The 10,993-nt window shown below is 30.6% G+C and overlaps 1 protein-coding gene across 1 annotated transcript; it reads right to left on the bottom strand.

The window, feature by feature from the left end:
* Positions 1 to 2,487: 2,487 nt before the first annotated feature.
* Positions 2,488 to 4,347, bottom strand: LOC105645474 (cytochrome P450 726A27). The gene is made up of 2 exons (XM_089723735.1): positions 3,419 to 4,347; positions 2,488 to 3,293 (listed from the first exon to the last, which is right to left on the bottom strand). Exons 1-2 carry the CDS (start codon positions 4,313 to 4,315, stop codon positions 2,685 to 2,687), a joined length of 1,506 nt encoding a protein of 501 aa, XP_089579861.1. The 5' UTR covers positions 4,316 to 4,347; the 3' UTR covers positions 2,488 to 2,684.
* Between the last annotated feature and the right edge of the window lie 6,646 nt (positions 4,348 to 10,993).

Here is a 10,993-nt window from a genome sequence, read left to right as displayed (position 1 = left end):
CTTGCCCAACATCTACTGTCCATTCTTAAACAATACAGCCTCTTGTGTCCTCCAATTCGCTCCCTCTCCTTTACCATCTCGACCCCAAAGAATAAGAAGAGCCCCATAATACCTTAAAGATTACCATTGTAATTTGATCGCAACAGATTCTTCACTAAACAACTCCATTAAACACCCTTTATCTGCAGTAATCTCTTACCAACACACATCCCCTTCTTATTTTCATTTAATATCCAATAGTACTTCTGTTTTTGAAACCAAATCATATTGAGAGGCAGTTAAACATCAAGTTTGGAGGGATGCCATGTCTGCTGAACTAGAAGCATTAAACAAGACTCAAACTTGGACTTTAGTCACACTTCCACTGGAAAAACTCCAATAGGCTACAAGTGGGTGTACAAAGTCAAGCACAAGTCAGATGGGAGCATAGAGAGACATAAAGCTAGGCTAGTGGCTAAAGGTTATACCCAAATTGAAGGACTGGATTATCTTGATACATTCAGTCCTGTAGCAAGGATGACTACCATTAGACTATTACTTGCTTTGGCTGCAATTAAACATTGGCATCTTCATCAATTGGATGTTAACAATCCATTTTTGCATGGATATTTAATAAGGAGGTTTATATGACACGACCTCAAGTCTCACAGTATTACCCAATCAAATTTGTAAACCTCAAAAGAGCCTTTATGGCTTAAAACAAGCAAGCAGGCAGTGGATCTTAAAGCTTTCACAAGTTTTAATCTAGAATGGTTATACTCAATCTCCCTCTGATCATTCTCTTTGTACTCTCCACAAGTTTCATTCATTCACTACCCTGCTCATTTATGTTGATGATGTGATACTAGTAGGAAATGATTTACTCAAAATCCAAAGAGTGAAATAGCTTCTTGATGGTCTTTTTAAAATAAAAGATCTTGGCCCTTTAAGATTCTTTCTTGTCCTTGAGATTGCTCAATCTCCTCAAGGTATAACACTTTGTCAAAGAAAATATGCCTTGGAACTCTTAGCAGAAACTAGTTTTTTGGCATCCAAACCATGCTCCACTCCAATAGATTCCAATGTCAAACTCAGTGCTACTACTGGTACACCATTATTTGATATATCCAGCTACAGAAAGCTTATTGGCAAACTAATCCACCTCACCACAACTAGGCCTGATCTCACTTCTGTTGTAAATCAAGCCAAATTTTATCAGCTTCAACAAGTGCACATCAACTGGCATTACACATAGTACTTCGGTACATAAAGCAAGCTCCTGGTTTGGGATTATTATTTCCATCTTCATCTTCCATACAACTCAAGGCTTTCAGCAATTCTAACGGGGCTAGATGCCTTGACACTAGAAGAATGGTTATAGGATATGGAGTGTATCTTGGTGACTCACTTATTAGCTGGAAATCTAAAAAGCAACAGATTGTGTCTTGATCCTCCTCTGAAGCAGAGTATCGAGCCCTTACTACGACAACGTGTGAGATCCAATGGCTTTCTTACCTATTGAATGATCTGAAGATCGATCATCCCCAACTTTTCACGAACGCACGAAACACATTGAATTAGATTGTCACATTGTTCGTAAAAAAGTCAAATCTGGTCTCATCCATCTCTTACCAATTCTATCTCATGCTCAGTTGGCAGATATCTACACCAAACCTCTCCCCATATCCTACTTTCGGTCTATGATATTCAAACTGGGAATGTATAATATCCATTCTCCAGCTTGTTGGGGGGGTGGGGGTGGGAAGAGGGTATTAACAGATAGCAAGACACAGAGTTTAGACACAAAAATGGAGAGCTTTAGAAAACACAAAACCAAATTAAATGATAGGGTACGGATCATGTTAGTGTGCGTTTATTATTCTCAGTTAGTTAGACTAGAAATCCTAGCTGGAAAGTCAATTAGAGATGAAAAACAACTTGTTCTAGAAGCTATAACGAAATAAAGTTGTAAAGCTTATATACGTGTAAACAGATTCATTTCTCATTCAATGAAAATATCTTCCAGAATTTTCCCAATTTATTTTCTCTGAAATTTCTATTAAAAGTGATTTATATGAAATTATCATTAAGAATGATTTATATACGTCTATGATTGAATTTTTATTATCCATTTTATTTTATTTATTTTATTATTTTTAATATCGTCTAAGAAAATTTATTAATTTAAAAATAAATTAAATTAATAATTTTTAATATATATTTTCTTTTCTTTCAATTTTATTATAGAAATTAATTTTTATATAATTAGTTTAATGTTTTGAATTTGAAATAGATGTTTTTTTAATTTAAACAAGTTTCAACAAAATTAACAAATATGAAATTAAAAATAATTTAAATTTTAAAATTTTTCTTAATTAAAATTATATATTTTAAAATATTATCATAATATCTTTAAGATTATAGATAAAAATATTTAATGTGCATAATAGTTTATTACTCAATTATATCCCTAAAAAGAAAAGAAATATTACTCTAAAAAAAAGATAAGAAATAAAAAGATGGAAACTTATCATTATTTCGTTGACATAATTCAATTTTTACACCCAACAACAGTTTATTTTTGTTACATTCCAAAGTAAAAAGTAAATCCAACAAAAGTATCATATCTTCTAAAACTACCCCCTACATGGATTATCTGGCATGCAACAAACTATTACATCTAATCTTGAGATAAGATATAGAAATTAAGGATGGTATGGAATGGGAATCAGTTCAAGGTCAACTTTTCTCTTCATAACTCCTCCAAAAGCATCGGTCATGTCAAGATTCTCTGCAGTTATTCCTTTAGGAAATTTCCAGTCAAAATGAAAGAGCAAATTTGCAAGGAAATTTTCCATATGAACCATACCTAACGCAATTCCAGGGCATACTCTTTTTCCTGCACCAAATGGAAGATATTCAAAATGATTACCCAAATAATCGATTGAACTATCAATAAATCTCTCCGGATTGAATTTCTCAGGTTCACTCCAAACTGTAGGATCTCTTCCAAGTGCCCATACATTGACCAGAACTCGAGTATCAGGATAAACATCGTATCCACTAACTTTAGTCTTTTCCCTACAAACCCTTGGAAGTACTGAAAGTACAGGATGTAGTCTCATTGTTTCTTTAATAATTAACTTCAACCATTTTAATTCCTGAAGTTTTGCTTCCTCAATGTAACCTTTTTCACCAAAGACACTCCGCAATTCTTCTTGTGCTTTTTTCATTATTTCCGGTTTCCTCATCAACTCTGCCATTGCCCATTCTGTAGTTTTTGAGGATGTGTCACTTCCACCGATAAAAACATCCTGCAATTGATAAAAATTTTTAATTTGTGAGTTTTAAAGTCATATCGAAAGGTATAAAATCACCGGTAGAAACTTGAAATCTCAAAAAGAGCCTAATTAAAGTCTCAAAAAGAGGAGTATATTACCATGATTGCTGCTTTGATGTTGACATCAGTTAAGGGAAGATCAAGATCTTCACTTTCTTGAAGATCGAGAAGAACATCAAGAAAATTATCAGCTTTCCTCTGATTGCCATTCTTGGAAACCGCTGTATGCCTTTTAGCTTTATGCTCTTGTAAGATATCTTCAAGGATCTCGTCTGTCTCACGATGCAATTTCATAATTCTAGACTTTTCCCTTTTGACTGAAGGAAGCCATTTTAAGGAAGGGAAGACATCAGCTATATTAACACCTCCCGTAATAATTATACCATCAATACATCTTAACAACGTTTCTTGATTTTTGCTTTTATGACCAACAGCGTTTCTTGCAATTATAGAATTTGTAAAAGAAAATATAGTATGAGTAAGATTAACAGAACTTCCTTCTTTTGAACGCAGAAATTTTACAAAATCTGCCATTTCTTCTTCTCTTACTGATTGAAACGACCGTACTCGTTTTACGCTAAGTAACTCCAACGTGCAGAATTTTCTCATTTGCCTCCAGTGATCTCCGTATGACCCAAAAACCATGCCGTTACGGTTATAGTTCACTATTTCATTTACAAGGATAGTCGCTCGTTCGGCGAAAATGGGATCTAGGCTTTTCATTACTTCTTTGGCTGCTTCCCTTGAAGAAACCACAAGAAAGGGAATTTGACCCAGTTTAATACCCATTACCGGTCCATAGGTTTTGGCCAACTCTGCTAACCGGTGATGAGGGAGGTCACCGGCGAGCTGGAGAATGTTACCTAAGATAGGTAATCTCCATGGTCCGGGTGGAGGGTTTGAATCATGTTTGTATAATTTCTTGGATAACTTTAATAAGACAAGAAAAATAAGGAAACTCAAAAGAACTGGAAATGAGAGGACTTGGTGTTCCATGATGAGAAAGAGCTGATGGTGAGTGGTTCAAACATAACTGCATATTTATAAGGATAGAGCTAGTATTATATTTGTCTATATATATATATATTATTTTTTATCATATAGAATGAGTCATGCATGATGACTATATTTATATATTTGACCATATGCAAATGTTAATTTTTTGTACTCAATAATTGTTTTTTTTATAATATATCAAATTTTATTTCTGGGATAATTCAATTCTTTAATCAAAGTTTGTTCTTCTTTTTAAAAGTATATGTTTGAATTAATGAATTTAAAATTAGAGGTTCGTGGAAATGCTCGTTTGATTTGTGGGACTTGGGCCGTCTTTGAATGGCAATTTCTCCATTTATGTATATCACTTTCAATATATATACCCAAAAAGAGAGAGAAAAAACAAGAATTCACAATACAAAAGGCCGTCTTTGAACAGTCATTTTCAATTGAGAAAACATAATAGGGAAACTCATTCCAAATTCTACAATGTTATTAAAAGGCTAAATCATTAAAAAAAAATCCCAAATTTTGTTGCTAATTTTAATTGTATCTTAAATCCAATTTTTTTCTCCTAGTACCCTAAATTTCAACTTTAGTTACAACAACACCCTAATTTCAAATTCTACCCAATTTAATGAATAAAAATTGTTATTTTTATAATAAATATTTATGTTTATTTATATAAATATTAAAATAAAAATATATTCATCTTAAAAATAAAATACTTCTTATTTATTTATTTATTTATATAACATTGACAACAAGTAATGATTTTCTAAAATAAAATGACACTGTAATGAATAAAAAATATTTTTATAAGAAATCTAACTTAAGTATAATTTTAATAAACCCTAACTAAAATTTCATGCTTAAAAAATACAAAACAAGAACCTAAACTAATATTCTATACTTATAACTAACTAAAATTTATTATTTTACTTGATTGTTTATGAATTTAAATTCCTAATTATTAGTTAGAATATTATTAAACAGTAAGTTTTTAGTTAATCTGACCATGAGGTAGAGTATATGTCCAACGAAAATAATATTTTTATTCATTAAATTGGGTAAAATTTGAAATTAGGGTGTTATTGTAACTACTTTGAAGTTCAGGATACGAAAAGAAGAAAATCGAATTTATGATACAATTAAAACTATTCACAAAGTTCGGTGTTTTTTTGAATGATTTAGCGGTTATTAAAATATATACCAAGGGAGAGAAAGGGAGAAGACATATCAAATTATTAGAATAATAAATTTTACACAATTTGATGTAAATCTCCTTTTGAGTAGCTGTTAGCTGTTTGAATAACTTTTCATAAAATGTTAAAATCTAAACGTTACGTGACTTCACTTAACTTTTTAATTTTTTTATAAAATATTACCTTAACTTTTAAAAGTTAATTTAAATGTTATTTTACCGAACAATATAAAAACAGTGTTAACTTTTTATAAACGTTATCTTAACATCTAAAAACGAGTTCAAACGCTATATACCGAACAATATAAAAAACAGTATTTAGTCAAAACACTAAATTTTTTATAAAAGATTACCCTAACTTCTAAAAGCTAGTTCAAATGACATGTTATCAAACACTATAAAAACAGTGTTAACTTTTTATAAAAAGCTACCTTAATCTTTAAAAACGAGTTCAAACGCCATGTTACCGAACATTATAAAAAACAGTATTTAGTTAAAACACTAAAACCAACTTTAAAAGCTATTGCCAAATACAGCCATAATCTCTATTTGATTTATCGAAAATATTTAAAAACTTGAAAAATATTTTTTTCAATAAATTCATTATCTTTTGCTTGATTAGAATATTGAAACTTTTACTTTATAAAATTGTAAAAGTTTATTTTTTTAAATATGCTAAAAAAACATATAAAGCTAGTATGTAATTTTAATGCCTTTTATGAGTATGAGTAAACTTGAGTATAATTTTTTTTTTCAGAGTCAAAATTTTGGACCACATGAGCAATATATTTTTGTCATTTTTCAATTCAAATTTACTGTTGATAATATATAATAATGCTGAATTAGACCAAGTCCATAGTAATCCATAGTAATTCGCAGTTTGACTAGTATTGAGGAAAAACATGATATATTTTATTATTAATAACATTATATATTTCATTATTAATTAATTATTAGTAAGATCAAAACTACAATATTGATATATTTCCAAATTGGCGTCTTTAAGACTAGTCGTAAAGTAAACGTAAGCATTGTAAAAATTTACTAAAACACAAATAAATAATAGATTCCTATTGTGAATTTGACGTGAGATTATATATATATATATACACACATATATATATATATATAAGTAGATAAATTATTTTAAATGACAGCCAAGTGTAAGTCTTTTAAATTGCTAAGTGTAACAAAAATAATTATTAATTAATTATCAATAAGATCAAAACTAAAGACTATATTAAATATTGATATATTTCCAAATTGGCGTCTTTAAGACTAGTGGTAAAGTAAATGCAAGCACCGTAAAAATTTAGTAAAACAAATAAATAAATAATAGATTACTATTGTGAATTTGACGTGAGATAATATATATATATATATATATATATATATATATATATATATATATATAAATAAGTAAATAAATTATTTTAAATGACAGCCAAGTGTAAGTCTCTCAAATTGCTAAGTGTAAGGAAAACAATTATTTAGCACAATTGTAAGCGGATAAGTTATTTTATATTTTCATATAATGCCATATAGGAAGAGAAGAAAAAAGAAAAGAAAACTAAACTAATATTAATAAGCAAAAGCTATTTTATTTGAAAATAAGAAATGAATATAACGGAAAATAATTCTGATAATTTTCTCTTCAAATTAGAAAGAAAATAAAAAAATATAAAAATAAATTTATAGAGAAAAATTAATTTTATTTCTTTTATATCCGAAAAAAAAGCAACGTAACTTTTTTTCCAAAAAAAAAAAATCTAGTTCTTCTTAATTTTTTTAAATTTAGTTTCGAAAAATGTTAGTATCAACAAATTGGCCAGATCTAATTTTTTTTGTTTCCTGTTCATGAATTTTTTTAGTCGAATAAACTCTTCATCCTATTTAAAGTTACACTTTCACAAAAGTTGATCACCGAAAGAATTAGCTTCTAATCCTAACTCTTTACTCTCCATTATCCTTCCTCTACATGTTTTTCCACTTTCACTCATATTCTTATATCTTCAAATCCCAACACTTTCCACATAATATCTATATAATAATATATATATAAGGAGAGTAGTTTGTCTTATATGGATGCAAAGTCTGAGTAACGTAATTTGCCACTTGGTAGTAATTTGAATTATAGAATGATAAATATTAGAATTATAAATTCTAAATTAAGTTGTTGGATGGATTTTTTTTTAAAAAAAAATTAAGTTTATTGATAACTAAACTGATCAATATGCAGGCTAGAGCTAACTCCTCCCATTTCAAAGATAAATTATATTAATAATATTAATGTTTAAATATTAATATTATCAGTCCACATATATAAGTATTTTATTTTACTAAAGGTTAGTTTTTTTTATCTATGTATATAGAAATATCAAAGATTATGACATAGATAACTTCTTTGGATGGTTTTATATTTGATAGATGTCATGGAGTCAGAATGTTATTGCAGTTGATGATTCTATATATGTTGTATTTGCAATAAAGAATGCAAATTTCTTTTGATGAAGTTGTTTGCAATATAATTCTTATTCCAGATGACATTTTAAAATTATAGTACAAAGCAAAAAAGGAAGATAAGTTATTTTAGAATTTTGCTTTGATGATTTTCTTGACATACATTTATTATATTTTATTTCTTCATAGTTGTTTTGTAGATGACCAAAAATATGTAAAGAGACAGCTAAAAAACGTATTTTATGTACAAAAATTTTATTCATCATATTTTGATTAATGTATTATGTTGTTCTTCAGAATATATTTTAGTGGATCTCTTAATTATATTAAGATTTTATTAACTCTAGAAGATTCTAAGAAAAATTATGATGTTGTCAATGTCCTTAAGGATAATGCCAATTTTTATATTACTGTATTAAATAAGTAGTAATTAAATAATTGTTTTTAAATTATACAATAATTGTTTTCAATTTTTATGATAACATGATATGTTTTATTATTAATTATCACACTGTTTCAAACATAGTGGGCTTGCTAGTTGCCACCTTGACTTCTTCTGGGTTTTATGATATATATTTGGCATCATTTGATGAGTATATGTAGTACGGTAATGTAAAATAATAATTCATGCTAATATAATAATGAAGAGGTGGCATTATTACATACATTAGTTTCCTTTTCGTGTAGAGGGAAGTCGAAAGTTGGAAGTTGGAACCTATAAGATTAATGCCCATAACGTGGGATCATGTGACTAAAGTAAGATTATAAAAGGCTGCAACCTTAAAATGGACAAAAGGATGTTGGGATCAAGTTTAAACGGCATAAATGAAAGGGCAGTAACATAAATATAAGAAATTAAGGAGTTGGAAATGAAAGGGAATATAAAATGACTTTAATGTACAAAGTAATTATATTTGTTTATTCAATTTCCGTGTTATTTACACTGAAGTCACTATCTAGTCATAGAAATTATAGCTGTGCTTGTCAAACGAGAAATATTCCACAATGTATAATATTGTCATTTTATGTAAAGTCTAAAATATTCTATATTTATTCAAAATTTACATAATTAGGTCCTGATAATATTAATATTTGGACATTAATATTATTGATATAATATGATATAAATATTTTTAATTATTTACATAATCCCCTAAATAATCTAGAAAATCTCATACATCCCCACAAATCCCCTAATTAAATATTTTTAATTATTTAGCACGCGCGGGGCCTGTCGCCCAGCGCAGGCGGGGCCTGGCCCCCCCACGCCCCTGGGCGGCACCTGCCGCCCAGCTTGGGCGACACCTGCCGCCCAGACCAGGCGGGGCCTGCCGCCCCACCGACTGGGCGGCAGCTGCCGCCCAGCCCCCTTGGGCGGCAGCTGCCGCCCTCCCGGTGGCACCTGCAGCCCGGGGCCCGAAAATGGCCTATAAATAGACCATTTTCAGCCATTTTCTGGTGCGCCTTGTCTGTTTTGACGGACGAATCCTTCTCCCTCTCACGCTCCTTGCGTTTTCTTTACCGCTTTTTGCATTTTAATTTAATTTTTATTGCATTTTTATTGTGATATTTGATCACTAAAATTAAATAAAATTAAAAATTAATTAATATACCTAAACGAGGAGCTTAACCTGGAGTTAAGAAGTGGTCAATGATTAAATCAGGTACGTAAACGAAACTCTGCCTATTTAATTTTAGCACTTCATGCATATTTCTCTTCTACTCTTAATAATTCTACAATTGCATAAATGCATCCACGTCATTATTTTTGGTAAATAAACTGCCTTAATTAATTTGATTAAGCTTAAATGCCCGGTTAATCAATAATCGTGGTATTAAAGTTTAAATCCGACAATATTGGCTAAAAGAGCCTAGTTAATCAATAACTACGGTTCAATTGCCTTATTTCGAACAAATCCGGCTTAAGTCCAATTAATCAATAATTGTGGCTAAAAGCCTTAATCAATCACGTCTCGACAATAAATTGTGATTAAGCTCGAACGCCCGATTAATCGATAATCGTGGCATTAAAGCCCAAATCGCACATTTTGGCAAACTAATTGCCTAAAACAACACATTTTGGCCAAAGGCCTTAAAATCAACCATTTTGGCGACAATCGCCTAAATCGCACATTTTTGGCAAACTAATTGCCTAAAACAACACCTTTTGGCTAAAGGCCTAAAATCAACCATTTTCAGCAACAAATCGCTTAAAATCAATCTTTTGGCAAAATGCCTTAAAATCAACATTTTCGGCTTAAAACCGTAAAATCAACCATTTTGGCAACAATCGCCTAATTCGCACATTTTGGCAACAATTGCCTAAATCAAATCATTTTGGCTAAAAGCCATTAAAATCAACATTTTTGGCAACATGCCTAAAAATCAATCAATCTTTGGCGAAATGCCTAAACAAAATGCACAAAGCATACACACACTCATGCACGAAGCATACACACAATCATGCACAAAGCATACACACTTATGCACAAAGCATACACACAAAATGCACAAAGCATACACACTCATGCACAAAGCATACACACTCATGCACAAAGCATACACACTCATGCATTAAGCATACCTCTTCAAAGCCCTTCAAAGAAGGCCTATCGAACTACGTTGACTTTGATCTTCCATTCAAACGGAAGTACGTAGGCACGTTCGGGATTTCACCCCGGGTGGCAAGTCGAAATCATCAAAATCACATAAACATTTCATTTGGTCCAATTACATCATTCACCTTGCAAAGCATTCACTCTTTTTGGTTAGTCAATCAGCATGACATGGTCTCGGGATCCACCTCGGGTTCGTAGATTGTGCCTTAATCATTGGGATAATTAATCTAGTAACTAGGTTAATTAAAAATGGAGTCACTTAGGGTTTTTTCCTAGTTTACCCTTAAATAATTAAACAAGGTGGCGACTCACACACATCACGTGTATTTCTTCTCATTCATCATATGCATCACATGCCTATGACATTTGGGGAAAGGGGTTCACAATTTGGCGACT

The sequence above is a fragment of the Jatropha curcas genome, chromosome 7 (assembly GCF_041381405.1).
Source record: "Jatropha curcas cultivar XTBG-Jc1 chromosome 7, XTBG_Jcur_1.0, whole genome shotgun sequence".
In the NCBI taxonomy this organism is placed as follows: domain Eukaryota; kingdom Viridiplantae; phylum Streptophyta; class Magnoliopsida; order Malpighiales; family Euphorbiaceae; genus Jatropha; species Jatropha curcas.
The sequence above is the reverse complement of the archived record's forward strand: the minus strand, read 5'-3'. Positions and strand labels throughout refer to the sequence as shown.